At 44.3% G+C, this 26,045-nt stretch overlaps 1 protein-coding gene across 2 annotated transcripts in view; it reads right to left on the bottom strand.

The window, feature by feature from the left end:
* Positions 1 to 25,063, bottom strand: part of ift80 (intraflagellar transport 80 homolog (Chlamydomonas)) — a 68,393-nt gene extending 43,330 nt beyond the window's left edge. The window contains exons 1-8 of one of the 2 annotated variants that reach the window (XM_042296087.1): positions 24,833 to 25,063; positions 24,395 to 24,478; positions 23,427 to 23,648; positions 19,259 to 19,369; positions 19,075 to 19,143; positions 15,414 to 15,523; positions 12,753 to 12,842; positions 12,462 to 12,599 (exon numbers count right to left, since the gene is read on the bottom strand). In XM_042296087.1, coding sequence (XP_042152021.1) covers positions 12,462 to 12,599; positions 12,753 to 12,842; positions 15,414 to 15,523; positions 19,075 to 19,143; positions 19,259 to 19,369; positions 23,427 to 23,648; positions 24,395 to 24,431 — 777 coding nt within the window. In that variant the 5' untranslated portion in view covers positions 24,432 to 24,478; positions 24,833 to 25,063. The remainder of the gene's footprint in view (positions 1 to 12,461; positions 12,600 to 12,752; positions 12,843 to 15,413; positions 15,524 to 19,074; positions 19,144 to 19,258; positions 19,370 to 23,426; positions 23,649 to 24,394; positions 24,479 to 24,832) is intronic. The other variant, XM_042296088.1, reaches the window with a different exon arrangement.
* Between the last annotated feature and the right edge of the window lie 982 nt (positions 25,064 to 26,045).

Raw genomic sequence — 26,045 nt, forward strand, 5'->3', positions numbered from 1 at the left:
ATTCTCCTCAACCAGCTTCACCTGGAATGCTTTCCCAACAGTCTTGAAGGAGTTGCCACATATGCTGAGCACTTGCCTGCATTTCCTTCACTCTGCGGTCCAACTCATCCCAAACCACCTCAATTGGGTTGAGGTCGGGTGATGGTTGAGGCCAGATCATCTGATGCAACACTCCATCTCTCTCCTTGGTCAAATAGCCCTTACACAGCCTGGAGGTGTAATATAATCTATATTTTTATTTGTTTAACACTTTTTTTGGTTACTACATAATTTCATGTGTCATTTCATAGTTTTGATGTCTTCGCTATTATTCTACAATGCAGAAAATAGTAAAAAGAAAATAAAAACCCTTGAATAAGTAGGTGTCCAAGCTTACCAAATAGGGCTATCTTCTGTATACCACCCCTACCTTGTCACAACAAAACTGATTGGCTCAATTCCACATATTAACATGACCTTTTAAAAAAGCACACCTGTTAATTGAAATGCATTCCAGGTGACTACCTCATGAAGCTGGTTGTGAGAATGCCAAGAGTGTGCAAAGCTGCCATCTAGGCAAAGTGTGACTACTTTGAAGAATCTCAAATATTTTGATTTGTTTAACACTTTCTTGGTTACTAAATGATTCCATATGTGATATCAGATTTTGACATTTAGAAAACCTGTTTTTGCTTTGTTATTATGGGGTAATTGTGTGTCAATTGAATAAGACTGTAGCGTAACAAAATGTGGAAAAAGTCAAGGGGTCTGAATACTTTCCGAATGCACTGTAGGGGCAGCATTACTGACTATACCTTTAGCAGCACTCAGCTAGGGGGAGCAGTAGTGACTATGCCTTTAGCAGCACTCAGCTAGGGGCAGCAGTACTGACTATACCTTTAGCAGCACTCAGCTAGGGGCAGCAGTACTGACTATACCTTTAGTAGCACTCAGCTAGGGGCAGCAGTACTGACTATACCTTTAGTAGCACTCAGCTAGGGGCAGCAGTACTGACTATACCTTTAGTAGCACTCAGCTACTGACTATGGGCAGCAGTACTGACTATACCTTTAGCAGTTCTGAACATACCTTTAGCAGCACTCAGCTAGGGGCAGCAGTACTGACTATACCTTTAGCAGTTCTGAATATACCTTTAGCAGCACTCAGCTAGGGGGAGCAGTTCTGACTATACCTTTAGCAGCACTCAGCTAGGGGGAGCAGTAGTGACTATGCCTTTAGCAGCACTCAGCTAGGGGGAGCAGTAGTGACTATGCCTTTAGCAGCACTCAGCTACGGGGAGCAGTAGTGACTATGCCTTTAGCAGCACTCAGCTACGGGGAGCAGTACTGACTATGCCTTTAGCAGCACTCAGCTAGGGGGAGCAGTACTGACTATGCCTTTAGCAGTACTGACTATACCTTTAGCAGCACTCAGCTACGGGGGGAGCAGTTCTGACTATACCTTTAGCAGCACTCAGCTAGGGGAGCAGTACTGACTATGCCTTTAGCAGTACTGACTATACCTTTAGCAGCACTCAGCTACGGGGAGCAGTACTGACTATACCTTTAGCAGCACTCAGCTACGGGGAGCAGTACTGACTATACCTTTAGCAGCACTCAGCTACAGGGAGCAGTACTGACTATGCCTTTAGCAGCACTCAGCTAGGGGGAGCAGTACTGACTATGCCTTTAGCAGTACTGACTATACCTGTAGCAGCACTCAGCTAGGGGCAGCAGTACTGACTATACCTTTAGCAGTTCTGAATATACCTGTAGCAGCACTCAGCTAGGGGCAGCAGTACTGACTATACCTTTAGCAGTTCTGAATATACCTGTAGCAGCACTCAGCTAGGGGCAGCAGTACTGACTATACCTTTAGCAGTTCTGAATATACCTGTAGCAGCACTCAGCTAGGGGCAGCAGTACTGACTATACCTTTAGCAGTTCTGAATATACCTGTAGCAGCACTCAGCTAGGGGCAGCAGTACTGACTATACCTTTAGCAGTTCTGAATATACCTGTAGCAGCACTCAGCTAGGGGCAGCAGTACTGACTATACCTTTAGCAGTTCTGAATATACCTGTAGCAGCACTCAGCTACAGGGAGCAGTACTGACTATGCATTTAGCAGCACTCAACTGAGTCTCCTGCGGCCAACAGTAACAGCAGTAGAGTGAGTTATGGCCAGTCATTGGAGAACTGGGGGGGTCAGAGGACAGAGGTGAGGTGATGAAACATCTCCCATAAGTGCAGAGTGTGTGTATTATGTTCGTGTGTGAAATACAGTGTGTGTGTGTAGTACTCCATCGATGAGTGTGTGAAAAGTGTGTATGTGTGTGTGTTGGGAGACTGTTGAGAGAGAGCAAGAGAGGTTATTAATTGTCCTGAGCAGCGGCACTCGTGGCAGTTTCTAATTAGATCCCCCATCTTAGGGTAGAGATGGGAGCCAACAGGCTGGTATTACCCCCGTAACACTGAGGTGTGTGTGTGTGTGTGTGTGTAGAAAGCAGCTGATAGCAGCCCTCTATGGAAATCAGTCCCAAACTGACCCTGGTTTAGTACATACACTATGTTTATATTGGGGAGCAGCTCAGGAGAGGACTTGGAGAAGCACTAACACTTTGCTATTTACTGCTGTCAAAGGATAAAATGTCTGGCTCTTACTTTTTTAACTAATACTTTTCCTGCACACACTAACAGGCATCCACATTAATAAATAGGACTGATGTAATTGAATAACCGTGTAACTGATGGCTGTGAATGAAGGCAATCATGAAAAAAATAAAAATGTTTAAATAGGCCAAGATTCATTTTAGGATTTTTAAATTTTATTAACCTTGTTTTTATGTAGATAAACTTTGGTATATGATATTTATTAGGATCCCCATTAGCCACTGCAAAAGTATCAGGTACTCTTCCTGGGGTCCACATGAAACAATACAGAACATTACTGGTCAATGACACAACTACATACATGTAAAACGTCACACATAGCTTACATATCAGTACATACACACAATATCTAGGTCTAATACATAGTACAGTATAAATTACAATACAAGACACATAAAATGGCTGTGTCTCTTCAGTCTCGTTTGACAGTAAGGTGTTTTTTTCCCCCTTCTGGTTTTAATAATACGTTTTAAAGGACAGGAGAAATATTTGTTTGTCTGACATACGCTGGTGGCTTTGATTGACGGGTGCTTAAACTGGGGTGTGCATTCGATGATGCCCTCTATGCCTATAGCCTAAGTCCATTCATAAACGTCCTAAAGTAGCCTGTCTGGACTCAATCTCTTTAATAAGATTCAAACACTTCTGTCATGATCTCATCTTGTAAAAGGCCTATTTTCAGTAGCTGAACCTACATTTTTAATCTCATTACGACGTTGTTACTTGCTACTGCCATCGAATGACTGCAGCATCTGGGTTTGTGACATTATGCGAACATTTCGGGAAATGTGAGAAAACAAATTAGACTTTGTTTGAATGGTTTTGTGCATCAAAATAGCTTCTGTATTAAAAACAATACGCAGAAAAGCCAATAGACAAGGTAGGCATATCTTTATTTTGACTCCGTTAATGTTGTGTCAATACGAAAATGTGACAGATCCTCTCCAACCTGGCATTTCTTAATTTGTGTATTAATAAGTAATAACCTGAATAATAATATGAAATGCCATGATAATAACGAAGTGTAATGGCTGGTTTATAATAGGTTTTATTAAAGAAACATATCCATGTAAACAAGTGTACAAACAGAATTGTTATGTCGGTAACCGTGTACATTGGCCTGGCAAATATACTATAACCTCACATTTCCAAACCCGTCACAGCCCTACTAATAAACACACATGCAAGTACAGGAGAGAAACATTGGGGAGGAGCCGAAATATTGACCCCCACTCCTACCCATTTCCTTACCTCACGCCTCCATCCCCCCCTGGCCTCTCCCCCTGGTCCCCAGTAATAGCTTGTTACGTCACTGAGCCTGGGCCATGTAAATAAGCGGGTGAAAATTAAGTGATACACCAATAAACAGTCGCCTTCAGCACACACACGGAAGCATGCACCAAATAATTACAACATCTCTCACACCCGTACACACCAAACCTTGGGAGAAATGTGGAGGCTGCTTTATGTGCTTTCAGGGTCAAGTTAATAATTCAGCTGAATGTAGGTCCTTTTATTGACATTAATAACACTTCTTAAATGTTTCTAATATATATATATATATATTAATAACACTTCTTAAATGTTTCTAATATATATATATATATATATATATATATATATACACACACACACACACACCTCGCTCACTTTCTCTTTGCATCTCCCAACTTTTTATACCTAATTTCTCTTTTAAAACATCTCACTCCTTCGAGTTATCCTCATCTTACCTCCCAGTACATCCCCTTTCCCTCTCTACCCACTCTCTCTGTGTGTGACATGTTTGCCTTGTGTGTGGAGGTAGTAATTTAGTGGTGTGGGGAGTGATGACTATCAGAGGGCCTGGCATGGCACTGTCTCAGTATGTCATACATCTCACCCTACATCAGAGAGGGGGAGGGGTGGGAGAAAGGAGAAAAGGGGGGTAACCACCATCGTTTATGGAGACCAATTCTCCCAGCCCCACTCTCCAGCCAACTTCACAGGATATATTGGACAGTTCCACACTACATTTGTCAAACCATCAGCTGCTCCCCCTCTTATTTTTACTATTTTTCAAGCTCTCTCTCTGTTCACTTTTCAACATGGCAAGCTTGATGCCAAACTCAAGAGATTAATACCATGTCAACAAGTGCCTCTCACTCTGACCGATCACACACACACACCGGAAGTGCAGTCAATCATCTGAAAAAAGATCCTGAAACACATACACTTTTCCATCAGCCGTGCCAACAAAAATCCAAGCACAGCAAACCAACACCTGGTAATGCCAGTCCCTCCACATCCTTACCTGAAGACACACGTGACCGAAGAGAGCTGTTATAAGAGAGAAAATAGGAGGCTGCTTTTTCATGGATGCGAGTTGATGTAGCATTCCACTGTCCTGCACTGCTCATTTAAGACCAGGACTTGAACCTGCCTGCAGTGCCAGCCTGTGTTATTACCACGCAAACTGAAGAGACATACATTTGATGGCTGTTTTAACTGGCTGAGAAGTAGTGGCTGTTCAAACCAGAATGTGTCCACTTGTTCAAAAACATTTCATAGGCAACCTCACCCAGACGTGTTAAAAGGAGAAGTAAAAAATATTTAAAAGAAAACAGAGAGAATGTGTGAAGGAAGAGAGTCTTGACTTAGTGGTAAAGATAGACCCAAAGTGCCAATTTCACTGCTTAAACTCTCCCTCTCTAAACTGCAGCTGGAGAGAGAGAGAGAGAGAGAGAGAGAGAGAGAGAGAGAACATGTAAAGTAGAGAGCTCATAAGGGGAAGAGAAAGGTAGAGAAAAAGTGTGTAGTGAGGGTAAGTTCACCTATTTTTCTGTTTCTCATTTAGTTCATTTGATAGTGATCTTAATACTTTATCTAATTAACTGTCTTTAACAAGATTGTTGTACCTGTAAACGCCATGGCAATAAAGCATATGACTTTTTGAAAGAGAGAGAGCAAGAGAAGAAGGAGATCGAGGAGACAAAGTAGGAGCATGTGGAGTGTGTCAGGCAGAAAGAGGGAGGGAGAGAGAGAGAGAGGAGGAGCCCAGCCCAGTTGCCTGGGGAGAAAACTGCTCTGCCGTTGCTGACTCAGGACTCTCTTTGTTTCACTGCTCTCTCTCTCCCTCTCTAGTGTGTAACCCCCTCCACATCTGCTGTTTTTCCACGCAGCTCTCCTCTCCCTTTCTTTCCCCCTGTCCAACTCGTGCAGCCTGCCCTCTCACTTTTACAGTGACATGTTCGCCATCTGCATTGCGCTAACCATCGTAGCTAATGTGATGAAAACAGATAAAGCAGAAAAGACTAATAAATCTACAATCGTTTTCTCTGCCCTTTTCATGCTCCACTAAGAGCGCTTCAGGACTCAAACCAGCGTTTAGTTCAGAGGCCTTTTATATCGCTCCAGCGGCAGGGAGCGTTTCCAGGCCAGCCGTTGGCCAGAGGCTGGCAGCCAAGCAGGGCACACTGGAGTGGTACAGCCTGGAGAATAGAAACTGATACTTTATAGAAAGGAAGGGAGACACACTGTGAAGGGACCTCACAGGGAACCTAAAGTCACATACAGTACGTTCCCTAGAGAGAATGAAGGACAAGATAGATAAAACTGAGGAAAAATTAGTGGTGGGATAAGAAGTCAGTTAGGAGAAAGACAGAGGCCATGGCAAATAGACAAGAGAAAAGAGAGCAACCCAGGGGTGGGAATGAGGAATCAAAAAACGTGGATTGATAGCAGCCTTATATCAAAACTGGAAAAGAGAGATGCTGCTTATAAACAGGGCAAGGTGACTGGGGGAAAAAATATGGTTAAACAGTACAAATACGACCTAAACATGTAAAGTGACAAAGTGGAGGAGCAATTCAGTGGGTTGGACACAAGGCGAATGTGGCAGAGGCTCCTAACTATCACAGATTACGAGAAGAAAAGCCAGCCATCACCAACGCCAACCTACAGGAGGAGTTAAACACCTTTTAGTCACGAATCGAGCACAATGACACTGAGCTGCCGAAGAGAGCCCCCAATGACAACGTGGGCTACACATGTAAGTCATTCAAACGTGTTAACCCTCAAGGTTGCCGCCCAGACAGCATCCCTAGCCGTGCCCTCAGAGCATGTGCAGACCAGTTGGCTGTTATGTTCTCTGACATTTTCAACCTCTCCCTAGCTCCGGTTGCTATGCCCACCTGGAGAAAGAAACTGAACGACTACTAAACAGTAGCACTCACTTCCGTCAACAAAGTGCTTTGAGAGGCTAATCAAACCCACCGCCCTGACAGATCCACAGACGATGCAATTGCAATTGCACTGCAAACTGCCCTTACCCACCTGGACAAAAGGAATGCATATGTGAGGATGCTGTTCATCGACTTCAGCTCGGCCTACAATAACATAGTGCCCTATAAACTCAATACAAAGCTCACGGCCCTGGGTCTGAATGTCTCCCTATGTAACTCGGTCCTGGACTTCCTGATGGGCCGCCCACAGGTTGTGACGGTACGTAACATTACCTCCTTGACACTGATTCTCAACAAGGGGGCCCCACAAGGGTGCATCCTTAGTCCCCTCCTGTATACCCACAATTGCGTGGCCTCACACAGTTCCAACTCCTTCATCAAGTTCGCTGACGACAGTAGTAGGTCTGATTACCAACAACAACAACGAGGCACTCTGATACCGTGGTGCCAGGTAAACAACCTCCCCCTTAATGTTAGCAAAACAAATATTGTGATTGTGGATATCAGGAGGAACCAGGCTGGACACCCCCATCCTCATCAACAGGGCCGCCGTGGAGACGGTCAATAACATCAAATTCCTCGACGTACACATCTCAGAGAAGATGAAATGGTCTAACCACACGGACAACGTGGTGAAGGCACGACAGCGATTCTCTTCACCCTCAGGATGCTGAAGAAATTTGGCCTGTCCCGAGGGCCCTCACAGTGTTCTACGGGAGCACCATCGAGAGCATACTGTCAGGCTGCATCACAGCCTGGTACGGAAACTTCACCACCACAGACCGCAAGGCTGTTCAGAGGGTGATACATGCAGCCAAACGCACCATTGGGTGCACACTGCCTGCCTTCACCTACAACAGCAGGTGTCTCAGGAAGGCAAAGAAGATCATCAGGGACTCCCAGCCACCCAAGCCCTGCCCTGTTCTCCCCGTTTCAATTACTCAGTTGTGGGCAGTACATGAGCATTATGGCAAAAACATTGTGCTCGAATATAATGTTTACATACCCTACATTATTCATCTCATATGTATATGTATATACTGTACTCTATTTCATCTACTGCATCTTTATGTAATACATGTATCACTAGCCACTTTAACTATGCCACTTTGTTTACATACTCATCTCATATGTATATACTGCACTCAATACCATCTACTGTATCTTGCCTATGCCGCTCTGTACCATCACTCATTCATATATCCTTATGTACATATTCTTTATCCCCTTACACTTGTGTCTATAAGGTAGTAGTTTTGGAAATTAGCTAGATTACTTGTTGGTTATTACTGCATTGTCGGAACTAGAAGCACAAGCATTTTGCTACACTCGCATTAACATCTGCTAACAGATGGTTAGCATCTGCTAACATAACCTACACATGGTATGTGACAAATAAAATTTGATTTGAAAAACAGCAAGACTTTCTACCCTCAGACCATCAAGCTGCTTCACTCCCCGCACCCTTTCAATGGTCATGCTGCTCCCTCTATGGACACTCCCCCACCCCCCAACAGTCTTTACTCTGCCTCCACCCCAAAGATATGTCTTTATTCATCACTGCTACAGTTATGATGTATGTAGTATTATTTATACTTCTATATATTGTTTTATTACCATTTACATCATTGTATTTCACTTAGTACTGCATGTTGGAGCCTAAGATGTTCACGGTACCCAGTAATCACACCTGCAACCCTGTACATGTGACTATTAAACACACACACACACACACACACACACACAACACACACACACACACACACACACACACACACACACAGACACACAGAGAGATAATGGGACACAGGTCAGACCAGACTGACCTCATAGGATTCTCCACATCATACCATGTTACACTAAAAACGCTCCTACAGTGTTTCCAAACGCTATCAGAACCCATTGTACGGTGTATTTTCTGTGTAGCTATGTGAGCCAACAGACCGACATTGTATCAGGCAGAAAAATCACAGCTGGAGACGATAAATCATTAAATCATCAATTGCATTGATTCGGGACATTTTACGTGTCGCGCAAAATAATATCTGCATTACACCAGATACCAGTGGTTTTACACTCCAAATCATGACCCACTCCCCTTCAGAACAACGCTGCAACTGTCAGCTATACATTTCACAATTTATGACGACTTATCTCCTATGGCTGTGTGAGTGGGGCAGGCAGATGTTATGGGAGTGGAGAGGGAGCCTCAGACTTTCCACTTCCAATGTGTGTGTGTCGGGTGGTAGGAAACCCAGCACAGATTTAGAACACATTTCTGACTTCATGTCATAGCGCTGTTTCAGATGAGGTCAAATAGATGGGCAAATAGCAGCTTTAAGAAGCCATCAGCCGCTCCTGATTGAGTACAGGCTTTCTGAAGCAGGACAGCCATTGCACATTGGTTTTGGCTAATTAGTGGAGTGAAGGGTTCCTGGTTCTCGGTTGCTGGACTGGGCCAGAGCTGGGCCACGTCTTCAGTCCCAACCACATCCTGGGAACAGCAGGTATTAATAGCCCAATGATTGTTCTGAACATTTCAATTAAGGCCTGAAACAAGACCCAACATGGGACAGAACACGCCGTCTGGCATGCGTTAGGTTATCAGTGAGCTGGAGTGGGGGTTTCTGTCTGGAAAAGTCTGCAGAGGTCTTCATGGTAGAGAGGAACGTTGAAGACAGAAAAACAATCTACCATCTTACCGTGATGTCATAGCATCCACAGGAGCGTCATCAGACTGTATTTGTTATTCTGACAAATTAGTCTAACACACACACACACTAACAGGGTCTATGATAGTGTCTGTGTACCGATCTGCAGACGAGAGAGAGAAAGGGGAAGAGAGAGAGAAAGGGGAAGAGAGAGAGAAATTTGAACATCTTGGCCATGTTCTGTTATAATCTCCACCCGGCACAGCCAGAAGAGGACTGGCCACCCCTCATAGCCTGGTTCCTCTCTAGGTTTCTTCCTAGGTTTTGCCTTTCTAGGGAGTTTTTTCTAGCCACCGTGCTTCTACACCTGCATTGCTTGCTGTTTGGGGTTTTAGGCTGGGTTTCTGTACAGCACTTTGAGATATCAGCTGATGTACGAAGGGCTATATAAATACATTTGATTTGATTTGAGAAAGGGGGGTGGGAAGGGAAGGCAAGAGAAAGACAGAGGGAAGGAGAGAGGGCACAATGAGTCACACTTGTTAGTGAGTGTCACAGTGTCAGGGATCGTGACAGAGTCCAGACGCTAGACACCAGCTGCAGTGCCTCGTAAATAGACTGTTGTCTCGCAGGCCCATTGGAGTGCATGCACGGATGCACGCACGCACGCAGGCACGCACACACACACACACACACACACACACTCACTTCTTGTGCTCAAATCCAGTAAAAAAAAGTGACAGTGTACTGCTTTGTGCTTAATAGAGAATCTAAGATCTGCCATGCCTAAAGAGGAGAGGGGCTGGGGACAAGACCCTAACAGTTGCTCCCTTATTCAAGTCAATAGAGAGACATATCAAGATAATCAACTATCCATAAAAATTAAAAACATGAGAAAAATTGATCAAGTTCAGTCCTGGGCTGACGTTGAGACTAGCCCCAACATGTGTGTGTCTGTATCTGTGCATCTTTGTTAATGTGTGCCTCAGTATCTGTGTGTGTGCTTGTAATGGGGTATCCCCCCTCCTCCCAGCCCTGTGATAATGAGGAGGGTAATGCACTTCATCTGTCCCATGGAGGGATAGAGAGAGTGAAAGAGAGAGTGAAAGAGAGCGAGATAGAGAGAAAGAAAAAAAGAAAAGGTGACAGAGAGATAGATCGAGAGGAGGAGAGAAGTCCTGCTGGAGGTTAGGGGTTAAACGTGCTTGGCCGTTCCTGCTGAGGCAGCGCTCTGTAAAGTGCAAGGTTTCATTGTACCAGATACAGAATGAAACTCCTGCCCATTAGTCACGGTAGTAACAGCAAAGATTCCTCACTGTGCTTAACTCCTTCTGCACCGCAGCCCAACTACAGCCCAGATACAGGCAGGGATGCAACAGTTACCCTGCACGTGCTGGAACACAGCCTACACACCAAATGTGCAGGAGACTGAAAGCAAGGGCCGCTGGGCCGACAGAACACGGGATCAGATTCATCAACTTATCAAGGAGCAGTTATGAAGTGACTTTTGAGTGGCCTTCTCTCTCTCTCTTTGTTTCTCTTCTTCCTCGGTCTTCTTCTCCTTGGTGTTGAGCAACCCTCCCACGGCGGGCCAGGGCCGGGCTACAGTATACACCACACTCTCACTCTGTGGCCTGGGAGGAGGTGAAGGCAAACAGACCCTTACTCCAGTTAGAGTTACTGTACGCATCATCAGAAAGAGAGAGAGCGCCACAGTCAAACCCACCACAAGACAGAGTGGCGCAATGACAAACAATGGAACAGACCCACAACGTAAACAAACTCACAACACAGAGACACGATTGTCATTGTGAAGAAAGGGGATTTAGGGTCATTATTCAACACAATTACACCCGCTCAGAGAGTTTGTGGTCTCACTAGTCCAAATAATCCTATTGGATTTGTGTACTCAATAAAAAAATAAAGCAATATTTACAGTGTGAAAAGAAGATAGTGCTTATTACTGTACTCTTGCTGCTAACTTTTTTCTGACTCGTAATCCCTAAAAGCTAGTAACAGGCTTGAATGGAACAGCGTCCTACTGAGGGTTCAACTCAGAAGAACAAGATGGCTTCCTTCCTCTCCACATCTACTTTCCTTCATCCACACTGATCTGCAACAACTAGACAAGTGAAAGCTAATACCCTTGAATACACACATGCATGCACAAACTAAAATACAGTGTTTACAAGCGCACACACACAACCTCTTTCATAACCTCGGTGTTGTGTAGACATCTGCGTTGGCTCAGAGTCTCTCTCCAGACCATTTGTTTTGGTGCAAAAAAAAAAAGCCATTTGATTCTAATTAGATCAAAATGTAGCATGAAATGAGTGGTGATCAGTGCAGAGGACCAGAGCCCTGTGCTGTTTGTTTTCATTAGGCCACGTCTCATAGAGCAATACACTGACATTTCTATTCTAACTAAACAAGGAATCCAGCTAAGATATATTGTTTCTGGCCATACGTTGAAGAATAATAAAACACATTTTTTTACCTTTATTTAACTAGTCAAGTCAGTTAAGAACAAATTCTTATTTTCAATGACGGCCTAGGAACAGTTGGTTAGTTGCCTTGTTCAGGGGCAGAACGACAGATTTTTAACTTGCCAGCTCAGGGATTCGATCTTGCAACTTTCTTACTAGTCCAACGCTCTAACCACTAGGCTACCTGCCATCCATCACTCGCTCACTACAAATCCACTTACCATCAACAGCACTATCAGCCCCAGATATTAATACTGACATGTGACAGAGACTAATGAGCTAAGTGTACAGAGAGAGACACCATGCATTCACCATCTACTTCCACACACTAGGGAAGAGATGGAGGACCTCTTACAGAACCAGGTTTGTCACACTGAAACACACACAGTGACAGTGCACAGAGGTGTGTGAGGGGTTGGCAGTGGACGTGTGGTGGGGTGAGGGGAGCCCTTACCCCGGTCTTGTCACAGAGGCGCAGGGTGTTGAAGGAGCCCACGGCGAACACCTCCCCATCCGGCGACCAGGACACTGAGGTCACAGGGTAGTCATGTGACGAGGACGTGTATAGCAGACGACCATAGCTGTCCCACACCTGAGAGGGGGAAGGAGGGAGATGACAGGAAGGAGGGGGAGAGAGAGAGAGAGAGAGAGAGAGAGAAGGAACAGGGTCAATTAGACAGTATTGCGACTGCATGATACACACGTTATAACACAGTTCATTTTTGGATCACGGGACACACTGGACCTTGTATTTACAGTCCTCTCCACTCGACAGTATCAGGTCATTCACAGAGTTCCAGTCCACCTTCAGAATGATCCCCTCATGGGCCTTCCACTGGGGAGAGAAAGGGAACGAGGGACAAGGAAAAGATGAGGGAGCAGAGAAAGAGCAGATGTTTATGCGAGAGCAGTGATATTCTCCATAACCAACCAATACATTCAGGATCACACCTCAGTTAACCAGTCCCAGGGAAGGAAAGAGAGGGAAGGAAAGAGAGGAAAGGAAAGAGAGGGGGGGCGCAGGTCCATATCGATATACTACACGCTGGGCTGAAGGCTAATATGACTCAGGTTTTCTTGTCAAGGACAAGCGGGAGAAGTCTGCAGGGAGACAAGACAAAGCAGATACAGGGAGGAGAGCGTTCTTATCAGAAGGAGCCTTAGTAGACAAGAAGAGAGAGAGAGAGAGAGAGCTATAGGTCGAGCGAGGTGCTCTCTCTGACAGCTTCCCAGTCTGCTCTGTGTTAATGTAATAGCTTGGACTTGGCTCTAATTGGAAACAGGGCAGAGCCTTCACAGGTCGCCACGGGTGCGAGATCACACACACGACCCCGTCAGAGACCCCATTACATCTCTGTAATACACACACACACACACACTAACTCACACACCCCAACATTAGCCAAGTGACTTTTACTGACACATCCTGATGTGCTGCTTATTGTTCAGCATACTGAATGGGACTGGGAAAAATCATCAGAATAGTTTCCCCTTCAAAAAAGTAAGGAAAGGTTGGACAGTCACACAGTGCATTCAGAAAGTATTCAGACCTGACTTCCTCCACATTGTTACGCTACAGCCTTATTCTAAAATTGATTAAATAATTTCCCCCCCTCCATCTACACAGTACCCCATAATGGCAAAGAGAAAACAGGTTGTCATTTTTGCAAATGTCTTAAAAATAAAAAACAGAAATACTTTATTTACACAAGTATTCAGATCCTTTGCTATGAGACTCGAAATTGAGCTCAGGTGCATCCTGTTTCCATTGATCATCCTTGAGATGTTTTTACAACTTGATTGGATTCCACCTGTGGTACATTCAATTGATTGAACATGATTTGGAAAGGCACACACCTGTCTATATAAGGTCCCACAGTTGACAGTGCATGTCAGATCAAAAACAAAGTCATGAGGTCGAAGGAATTTTCCGTAGAGCTCCAAGACAGGATTGTGTCGAGGCACAGACCTGAGGAAGGGTACCAAAAAATGTCTGCAGCATTGAAGTTCTTCATTATTCTTAAATGGAAGAAGTTTGGAACCACCAAGATTCTTCCTAGAGCTGGCTGCCCAGCCAAACTGAGCAATCGGGGGAGAAGGGCCTTGGTCAGGGAGGTGACCAGGAACACGATGGTCACTCTGACAGAGTTCCAGAGTTCCTCTGTGGAGATGGGAGAACCTTCTAGAAGGATAACCATCGCTGTATCACTCCACCAATCAGGCCTTTATGGTAGAGTGGCCAGACGGAAGCCACTCCTCAGTAAAAGGAACATGACAGCCCGCCTAAAGGACTCTGACCATGAGAAACAAGATTCTCTGGTCTGATGAAAACAAGATTGAACTCTTTGGCCTGAATGCCAAGTCTGGAAGAAACCTGGCACCATCCCTACGGTGAAACATGGTGGTGACAGCATCATGCTGTGGGGATGTTTTTCAGCGGCAAGGACTGGGAGACTAGTCAGGATAGAGGGAAGATGAACAGAACAGTGAATTTATTTTTTAAATACATTTTCAAAAAAACCTAAACACCTGTTTTTGCTTTTGTCATTATGGGGTATTGTGATGTCATTATGGGGTATTGTGATGTCATTATGGGGTATTGTGATGTCATTATGGGGTATTGTGTGTAGATTGATGAAAAAAAAAAAGAAATGTTAACTGACTTGCCAAGTTAAATAAAGGTAAGAACCAGTTCTTATTTACAATGACGGCCTAGGAACAGTGGGTTAACTGCCTTGTCCAGGGGCAGAACGAAAGATTTTTACCTCGTCAACTCGGGAATTCGATCCAGCAACCTTTCGGTAACTGGCCCAACGCTCTAACCACTAGGCAACCAGACGCCCCAATTTAATCCATTTTAGAATTAGAACGTAACAAAATGTGGAAAAAGTCAAAGGTCTGAATACTTTCCGAAGGCACTGTAGGTCAATACTCATGAGATGTATCGACCAACAGATAACCAGAGGCACGTGCCATAAAAGGAGGACGAGAGGAGGAGTCAACTCAGTCATGGTCTCCTTTCTCCTCCTGCCATGTGAAGGTTATCACTACAACTCCTGATCTCCACCCCCCCCCCAAACCCCTCTCTCTCCCACGACTCTGTCTCTCCCCAAAGGGAGCAGGGGGATGGATGGGGTGAGGGGGTTTGGGGGGGGTTGTAGGGCTCACAGAGTTGTGCAGGGGGTTTCTCCATACACTGCCAGCTGTTGCTCTGCTCAGAGGGAGGGAAGAGGTGGGGGAGGGGGGTGCACACTAAACCCTCTGGTGTTTACTCAGGGTCCCAGGCACAATTCAGTGCCAAAAACAATAAACAAATGTACATGAACAAGAAGAATACTCACCGGAGTGCGAGGTCTTCAAGCCCCCCACACACACCCACACACACACACACACACACACACAGTACCTGTAGGAGCTTGGCGCTAGGTTGCAGGGGCTTGATTATCAGCAGTCTGCCTGACGTGTACAGGATCCTATCAGAGTCCGGGCCCCAGGCCACCGAGTACACAGGAGACCCTGAGAAAGAAAGAGAAAGAGAGAGAGAGAGAGAGACACACACAGCAGGAGGTGAGTAATCACACTACTTAACAATGTCCATGTGCTTAAACAATAACTTTTATAATACTATTTTCATAACACATCCATTAACATCAGAAAATTATGACAAGGCCGTTTCACAGTTGCATCTCCTTCTCAGACAGCATGACATATAATAAAGTCATTCTGTCAGTAGAAGATCCACTAGTTAGTTGACTCTGGTTTCATCAGAGCATTGATTAGCTATCACACAGTTTACCTTGAGGCAGTCCTTATCAAAGAGGGAGAAGTGCTTGGTGTTCCTTACAAACACAGAGACACTGCAGCAGCTGGAGGAGATTGCATTTCTAATTTCCACACCACAGCAGTGTCATATTTACTCTTAAGGTTCACTTCGTGCAGCCTGTAGGAATGGGGTTTTGCGTGCAAAGCTTGCTGGAATCCTGCAGACCTGGCTGTGTATCACACCAAGACAGCTGAGCGTTAAGAGAAACCTGCCTAAACCGTGTGTGTGTGTGTGTGTGAGTGAGTGAGAAAGAGGCAGGCTGACATTTAACCCTGCTTGTGGTTTCTCAAATGCCAAGAGGTCACATGATCGCGGGCTGACAATGAGAGACGGCTGAGACGAGTTCCCTCTGCCCCCATCCTCCTCTTCTACACACGTCCTCTCCTCCCTCGCTCTTCCTCCCCCACACAAATGGGACACGGTTACATCATCGCACTCAAGACTCACAACAACGGCCCCCAGCTGTACCCGTGACTCCTGCAGTGTGTGTGTGCATAAGGGGGCGCAGCACCTGCACAGAAGCATCTGCAGTGTGGATGATGTGTCCACACCTGTTAGGAGACACCACCAGTTCCTCTATGCGCTCTACAAATCTGTACGTGCAACAGCGGCTGTGCAGCTCACTCCCTCTCAAGCCTGTCCAGTCAATGCCATGGTTCACAACAACACAGACAGACACATTAAATAGAGGACTGAGGGAGAATGTGCATCGTGTGGCGAAACTGCTCCTGCCTCTGCCCAGTTTTCTATGGAAGCAAAGAGCCCATTCATTCAGGAGAATGCATCCATGTCATCTGGATGGCCAGGTTTTACCATCAACGGCAACATTTTTTGGGGGCCACTTCTGAGAAGATATTTCAAAATGGCACAATGAATCAATTAATAAGTAAACCATCTGTATGCGAGTACTGGTTAGAGAAATGGATCATTAGGAGTCTTTTTTTATGGATTTTAATAAAACTCCACTCCAATAAACCTTTGAAACTTTACGGTGCCTTTAATAAAAATGGAACTGGAGCATTGGCTGCATTTTCAACTGTATCCAGCAGCATTACACCCTAATAGTTCCACACACACACACACACACACTTCTCTCTGTCTGCCAGATTGTCATCTTAAATCCTCCATGGTTGTCATCTTAAATCATCTGGCTGGACTAAACACTATTAACACAAAGGCCATCTTTCAGATCGTCGCACCGGCATCGTTTACAGCAGTTTTAAATACACACAGACAGACACACTGTACGCACACACACACAGACAGACACACTGTACGCACACACACACAGACAGACACACTGTACGCACACACACACAGACAGACACACTGTACGCACACACACACAGACAGACACACTGTACACACACACAGAAAGACACACACACACTGTAAAGACACTGTACACACACAAATCCCAACTGTGGAAGTAAATGTGAAAAAGCCTAAAAATTGTCAGAACATGAGGCATATCCTGTAGAGCTTCAAACTGTACTAGTCTTTCTATATGTACTGTGATGACATTATCTAGGTTACTATATAACCACCATTCTCAGAGCTGTATAATGGCAGCGCATCATGCCGCTTGTCCTCAACCAAAAGCTCAGTTTAAGTGGAGAAACTTTTCTGACACGGCACAGAGAATACACATGAACAGTATTGTACCGCTCTGTGACAAGCCTTTCTCTTTTCATCAAATCCCTTTCGCTATCTCTCTACATACCTCTCTCTCTCTTTCTTTCATCCAGTGAGGTGCCCTAAAAAGCAGAAGGGGCCTTAATGAACACAGCGGTCTGTGTGTGAGACTTTAATTGGTGGCTGTGTGTTGCCTTATGTTTACAAAATTTCCGCTAGCGCAGTCTCTCTCTCTGTAACTCACGTGGCTGTGTTCATGGGTTTGACCTCATTACAACTGTCCCTGGCCCGGCCCCAGCAGGTCCTCTGCCTGGGCACAGAGTGTGAGAGAGACCTACAGGCGGCTTGAAAAAGCACCAGGCTGACAGACTCACCCCCTATGATTAACACAGTGCATCCTCATTCACACATGGGTAGTGAATTTTTTTTCCTCGAGTCAAGCCGAAGTCGGTAGCCGAAGTCCACACCCCTTCGTTGATGATTGGTCAACAGTAGGGATTCTTCAATTATATGTTTGTTGTCATTCAACGAGAGACGACTCGTTTTCATGCACATTGTTTCACTTGAGATATACTGCCACAAACATCTTAGTTAGATGTAAAATTGTTCTTCTTGGCACCTACAGAACCAGTCAAAAGTTTGGACACATCTACTCATTTAACGGTTTTCCTTTATTTTGACTATTTTCTACATTGTAGAATAATAGTGAAGACATCAAAACTATGAAATAACACATATAGAATCATGTAGTAACCAACAAAAAAGTCTTAAACAAATCATAATACTTTTTGTATTTGCGATTCTTCAAAGTAGCCACCCTTTGCCTTGATGACAGCTTTGCACACTCCTGGCATTTGCTCAATCAGCTTCACCTGGAATGCTTTTCCAACAGTGAAAGAGTTCCCACATGTATTTTCATTTGTTTAACATTATTTTGGTTACTATATGATTCCATATGTGATATTTCATAGTTTTGATGTCTTCACTATTATTCCACAATGTAGAAAATAGTAAAATAAAGAAAAACCCTGGAATGAGTAGGTGTGTCCAATTTTTTTTACCTTTATTTAACTAGGCAAGTCAGTTAAGAACAAATTCTTATTTTCAATGACGGCCTAGGAACAGTGGGTTAACTGCCTGTTCAGGGGCAGAACGACAGATTTGTACCTTGTCAGCTCGGGGATTTGAACTTGCAACCTTTGACATCTCAAGAAGGACTAACAGAACTATTGCTGAATTTTGTAGTTTTTCAAGCGAAGGTCTTTTAAGGGAGTATACGAGCACACTTGATCAGTTCAGCTAAGCGCCAGTCTAACAGAAGCATGCTGACGACACTGGGCTGGAAGACTACAGCACACACACACTGACATACACCTCTTCACACAGAGAGAGTGCAATGTTGTCACTACACCGTGGAGCAACTGCACCACAAAAACTACAGGGCCCCATGCTGACAAAACAGGAAATTGTTAAAAAGGGACAATATTGGTGGCTGCATTTGTTTCAAAACAAAGTGTGGCTATGCACTGCGAGTCTGCTGCGCAAATTCATTTTCAAATACAGTAAGTGCTGAGCTGAGTGGTTGAAAGAATAGTTTGAAACATTTTACCTTGCTGGGCCAAGGTGGACCTCAGCATGCCACTCTTAGACCAGATCTTGATCTGTCCGTCCTCCCCAGCTGAGGAAACAACATCAACAATCTGAGTTACAACCAACGGCAGTTATAACAAACTTGTTACTGAGCAGCGTATTCCATTTTCTTGTGTGTGTTTATTACCCTGTGTCCCCCTCACCTGTGATGAGAGCAGTCCCGTCGTAGTTCCATCTCCCGGCTAATACAGCTCCTTTGTGGGCCTCCACACTCTTCTCAATACGGCCCATCTTAGAGGCCAGGTGGAACTTGCCTACAGACAGACAAAAGAACAGACAGGTTGAAGACGGGTACAGTCCATTAGATATGAAGGAAATATACTGTATAAACTGTCTCTCCAGTTCTAAATCTGACTTGAGAGGCAACAAACAGTCAAAACGCACGCTAAAAGCATAACACATGATGTCAGGAGAGTTCATAAATACAAAGAATATGGGCACTCGGCCACACACAGAAACAAACAAATAGATAAACATAAAGAACTGTAACCAATGGAGTCAGGTTCTCATACATAATGTATTTTGTTCCACTGTGCTGGTTGGTAGCAACCTTCTGAAGACACATTTCTTACACAAAACAGAAGAATGAAAGCGATGTCTCTCTGCTGCTTAAATGAAACAGTTTCCTATCTGCTAGAGACGGAGAGCGATCAGGCATGGAGACAGTTATCAAAGACACTAGCCTACCATATACTTTGTGGCGGTGCGTATTAAAAAATACAGAGTGTTCTATGAAATTTCTGGTTGCCTAAAACTGCAAATCAGCATGATGCTCCTCTCTCCAGTTTCTATATTTGGATGTCCTAACAAATGTGAATGTCGCAGACCCAGAAAAACAGGTAGTGTGTATACGACCATGGCTGCTGTATTAAAGGACGCTCAGAATTAAAATAGGCTTTTAAAAATGTCATTTCTATTAACGACCTGACTGTTAAACGCCACATTCAAACTGCTCACAGAATTTGCTCTGTCTGTCAGTACTACAAACCAAACCCATTTTTGACATATCGCCTCAGAGGCCCACGCAGCAAATGAGGTTGGAGAAAGCCACAAAAGTTACTATAGATTTTCCCCACACACACCAAAGCTATACATCTGTGGTTTCTATTTAACCATATCATAGCCATGTGAAATTTCACTGACATTAAAAACAGAAACCAGAAAAATGTGCCGTTACAAGCTGCAATGGACTATTGCGCAATCCCCCCCTCCCCTCCCCCAAAAATGTTGAAGTTGCTGTGCATTAAGATATAGGACTAGTACATTCAAAACATAAACACTGCCTCTCCATAAAGGAAACCAATGACTTGTTCTAAAAAGCAGTCAATTGTGATAATATTACCGATATGATGACTATAATCATTATGTACCAGAAAGACAGATGCAAACGTTTTCATGACTACATGATCTGCCAGGGAAAATTGCTGCTTCAGTTTGTGGGTGTGTTTATGCAACTCTACACTGCCATTAACATTGTGACCACACGTCGCCTGCCATCGCCGTACATCTCCACTCTGTGTGTTTAGAGCTGATATAGACACAGGAGAACAACAAGAGTCCTGTGCTCTGAATCAGCTTTGAGGAGTTAGCGAGGTAACTTCTGTCAACTTGAGTTCAACTCGGGATAACCGGTACCACGAAAGTGGCTCACCTTTTAGACTGGTAAATTTCTATGGCAACGAATCCTTCAGAACTATCCTGCTCCAGGCAGGCTAACTCCATTTACCCTGAATAATGTTTCTGAACATTGAATTGAAGACAAATTAAATCAGATACCATCCCGCTCAAAAAGATTGTGACGGCGTCCTCTTCATTTGAGGAAGACGACTGATTAAATGTTATTCATCCCCCCCTAAAAAAATGTATATTAACTGAAACTAAAGTACCTATCACGTTACACATTTAGTAGACCGCATTTGCCTTCCAAAATACTTTTTTTCACGTGATAGTTTGTGTTTCAAATGTCAAAATACTAACAGCCATTGCTAGTGTACCAATGACTTTAACAGTCAAATTCCCAGGGATAGAGGTTCCAAAACCTTTCTATGGATTATAAGAACACTGCTCAAAAAAATAAAGGGAACATTAAAATAACACATCCTAGATCTGAATGAATGAAATATTCTTATTAAATACTTTTTTCTTTACATAGTTGAATGTGCTGACAACAAAATCACACAAAAATTAGCAATGGAAATCAAATTTATCAACCCATGGAGGTCTGGATTTGGAGTCACACTCAAAATTGAAGTGGAAAACCACACTACAGTCTGATCCAACTTTGATGTAATGTCCTTAAAACAAGTCAAAATGAGGCTCAGTAGTGTGTGTTACTCCACGTGCCTGTATGACCTCCTTACAATTCCTGGGCATGCTCCTGATGAGGTGGCGGATGGTCTCCTGAGGGATCTCCTCCCAGACCTGGACTAAAGCATCCGCCAACTCCTGGACAGTCTGTGGTGGATGGAGCGAGACATGATGTCCCAGATGTGCTCAATTGGATTCAGGTCTGGGGAACGGGCAGGCCAGTCCATAGCATCAATGCCTTCCTCTTGCAGGAACTGCTGACACCCTCCAGCCACATGAGGTCTAGCATTGTCTTGCATTAGGAGGAACCCAGGGCCAACCGCACTAGCATATGGTCTCACAAGGGGTCTGAGGATCTCATCTCGGGACCTAATGGCAGTCAGGCTACCTCTGGCGAGCACATTGAGGGCTGTGCGGCCCCCCAAAGAAATGCCACCCCACACCATGACTGACCCACCGCCAAACCGGTCATGCTGGAGGATGTTGCAGGCAGCAGAACGTTCTCCACAGCTTCTCCAGACTCTGTCACGTCTGTCACATGGGCTCAGTGTGAACCCGCTTTCATCTGTGAAGAGCACAGGGCGTCAGTGGCAAATTTGCCAATCTTGGTGTTCTCTGGCAAATGCCAAACATCCTGCATGGTGTTGGGCTGTAAGCACAACCCCCACCTGTGGACGTCGGGCCCTCATACCACCCTCATGGAGTCTGTTTCTGACCGTTTGAGCAGACACATGCACATTTGTGGCCTGCTGGAGGTAATTTTGGAGGGCTCTGGCAGTGCTCCTCCTTGCACAAAGGCGGGGGTAGCGGTCCTGCTGCTGGGTTGTTGCCCTCCTACGGCCTCCTCCACGTCTCCTGATGTACTGGCCTGTCTCCTGGTAGCGCTTCCATGCTCTGGACACTACGCTGACAGACACAGCAAACCTTCTTGCCACAGCTCGCATTGATGTGCCATCCTGGATGAGCTGCACTACCTGAGCCACTTGTGTGGGTTGTAGACTCCGTCTCATGCTACCACTAGAGTGAAAGCACCGCCAGCATTCAAAAGTGACCAAAACATCAGCCAGGAAGCATAGGAACTGAGAAGTAGTCTGTGGTCACCACCTGCAGAACCACTCCTTTATTGGGGGTTTCTTGCTAATTGCCTATAATTTCCACCTGTTGTCTATTCCATTTGCACAACAGCATGTGAAATTTATTGTCAATCAGTCTTGCTTCCTAAGTGGACAGTTTGATTTCACAGAAGTGTGATTGACTTGGAGTTACATTGTGTTGTTTAAATGTTCCCTTTATTTTTTTGAGCAGTGTATATAGCCACAACACAACAAGCTGTTCCACAGACAGAAGGAGCGTCAGGAGTCGGAAAAAGGTGCTTGTTCATTGATAAGCACATCAAAGACAACATTTAACGATAAGTAATAAAATAAAGATGGCACTTCGAAAAGCCCATTTCACACCAAAGCCTGCTGGATTTGCAAGATACATTTTCTTTCATTTTGATTTCGGCACAACTGAAAATGTGGCACCGACTTGGCCATGGATTGATGTTTCAGCATTGCCTCAACGAAGAGCTCGGCGTTCAACGAGCCACGTGCAACAAGTTACACGCCTGCTAAGCAGGCAGACGGGCAATATCCACGGTTGTGGTACGAATGAAGCCTGACCTAGAATGTGCAGCTAACGGAAGCTTGCTTCGTAGTATACCACTCTGGTCAATGAGAGACATTTCAAACAGACCATGCAGTTATGTACCTTGGGACTCATATCCTCTATCACCTACCTAATTCAATATCAATCTATCTTGTTGAATAATGTGAGAAAGTACCATTGCTTTAAAATGCAACATTCATTTTCTATGTTAGCGGTGCCAAAAACGTGTTTCAGATAGCGCTTTTAGGTATGAAAGGTGCTTCATAAATAAAGTTATTGAAACAAATTATCAAAGCCTGTTACGAGAAAATCTCTTATTATTCCTCATCATTATTGGGCCCTTTGATGACTTGCCATCAGTGCTGGTAAGCACAAAGATCTCAGCCTGGGCCTGCTTCTTGCCTCCCACCGTCTTGGGGAACCAGTGCAGGTCGATGGGGAAGAGGTCCTCCTGCAGCTTCACCACCAGGCTGGTCTCACTGGTCAGCAGGTTCCATCTCAGGATCTGGTGGTCCTCACTGCATGAGTACAGCTCATCTGCAGTGGTCCAGCCCACACAGCTCACAAGCTCTTTATGTGTCCAGATGTTAAGGAGGACAATGGTTAGGTGGAAATATATCAGAGCTTGCTGCAAAATATCTAAATTACTTGAACCAGGTGTGTTAGTGTTAAACTGGAACAAACGTTCTCACACCCTGTAGCCTAACTCTCTGGGTCCAGGGTTGAAGACCGCAACAGACTCAACCACAGTGGTTGCTTTTCAGGTGAATTAATCAACACAGATCCTATATTAACCTTTCTTTGTATTTAGGTAGAGCAGATCCACACACAAGTCTGAGCAATTAGCATATAAAAACATTTTCACCTACATACAGGTTGCAATAAGCATGCCTTTAGAAAGGAGCCAGGCAGACCTGGGTTATCTGTGCTTGATTAACCATTCAAATGGACCATTCAAATAGTCCCAAAACTGCAAACCTAGCCCATCTGCCACTCCGGACAGACTAGAGCAAACACTCAAAATATTTAAACGTTTTCAAATAGTATTTGAACCCAGGTCTGGTGGTGCAAGGTGCACTGAATATCACATTTGTCTCAGGCAGCCTTGGCTTTGGTCCATGACGTTAGAGCGAGTTGGAGGAACTGACACACACCCCCTAGACCAGAGCAAAGGAGGCCAAGTATGTTAGAGGCACAACTTCATAACAGATTTTTTATTAATGATTGCTGACTGACCATATTTATTTTTCAATAGAAAAAACGAACAATCAGGTCAAAGCACTGTTGTATCGTTCTATCTTTCACAAAACTGAAAAGGATATGTTTTGGTTCCTTGAGTAATGATGTCTTTAATCTCATTGTGGTGGCTAATGTGAAGTCTTCAGAAAATAGGTACTAGGCACTCACTGTAAACAGAAGGGTTTGTCATCGATCATTCAAATTGGACATAAGTTAGTTACCAAACAGAATGTATTAGCTTGCTATACAATTAGCAAAGTGAGTAGCTAAGTAGCTAGCTATTCATAGCTAACAGTACTCAGTTTGCTAGTAACACTGGCTGATCAAAAAAACATTTAAACACAGTTGTCTAGTTAGCTAAGTTATGCCTGCATTTGTTTTATTTGGAGTGCAGAAGCCATATCGCTAGCACTGACCGTGTATAGCAACTACTAGGTAGTTGATAGGTACTTGAAAAGCTGCTACGCTAGCTAAATTAGCTACCTCTCTAGTCAAACAAGCGTCTGTCGTTGCTACGGTACCTTCACTGTAGCTAACGTGCTGAATCTTCACGGTTATCACAATTGATAGCAGACAACTAATCATGTCCAGTTGCCATAGTAGCTCCACCGCTAATAGTTAATGCATATAAGGTTATATATTCCTCAACAATTATACTAATCGACAAAACCAGAAAAATAGACTGATAGCAATGCAGCTAGCAAGCAATGGTCTGAAACGTAGGCAGAGATACTCATTTTCTAATTTCGCTGACGTACCAGGGCTGTGTAAATTACTATCGCGAGAGTTCCTTGGCAACAAACTCTAGAGATTCTAAGGCTTACGTTGCTAGGTCATGATGTCATGTTACAAAGGAATAATTTGTTCAACTATTGTTTAATACTTGTTTCTGATTAACTTGAAGGGCATTCTAGAGCGTATATTGTTCCCTGTAATGGACTGTATAATTCAATGGCTATGAAATGAATTCTTACATAGTCTACGGGTGCGTTCGTAAATTGCCTCTAGTGTGTCTGAGTGCGTTGTCAGATTGTCCGTTCGTAAATTCAAAGCGTTGGCGCAGGAGGAGGGTTGAGCGGAGAGTTCTGATTTCACAACGGCAGTCAGCGCCCAAGCCAACTGGCTAACGTTGGCTAGCTACTTCCAGACGCAAATGAGAGAACACCTCACGTTGGCCACATTACTCGACCGAGCAGGGCTAGTTAGTCTGTTTTCGTGTTATCTAGAGCGTTAGGGACTGTAACTGTGCTGCTAGCAACAATTTAATTCATTTTTTTGGCCAACATTTACAGACACCTGTCATATTCAACGGGTGTTGCACGTTCGTAAATTATCCAGTTATTCTGCGCTCTGACACACAAACGAGATTGCTCTGAAATCCGAGTAGATAGCCAAAATACATTTACGAATGTTTGAGCTGCTTTTAAAAGCAAAGTCGAATTGAAAAAATGATTGCCATTGTTTAATTCGATTTTCAAAATAGCAAGCTAGGACTGATGGTTTGGTTAACTGAACTAGCAAGTCTGTGTTAAATTATAGCCGTGGTATAATAAACTCGGGGCTTTAACTTTCTTATGGGTTCTCTGGAAAATAATGCAACTCCGTGGAAGGTTAGTGCCACTCCGCTAATGCTTCGTGGCACACACCTTCCACCTAGTGCATTTTCCATAGGACGCATAACCCCTTGTTTATTACCCCTTACATATTTTCGACTCTTCAACCAATACAATCAAA

This window comes from Oncorhynchus tshawytscha, linkage group LG13 (assembly GCF_018296145.1).
Source record: "Oncorhynchus tshawytscha isolate Ot180627B linkage group LG13, Otsh_v2.0, whole genome shotgun sequence".
Lineage (NCBI taxonomy): Eukaryota > Metazoa > Chordata > Actinopteri > Salmoniformes > Salmonidae > Oncorhynchus > Oncorhynchus tshawytscha.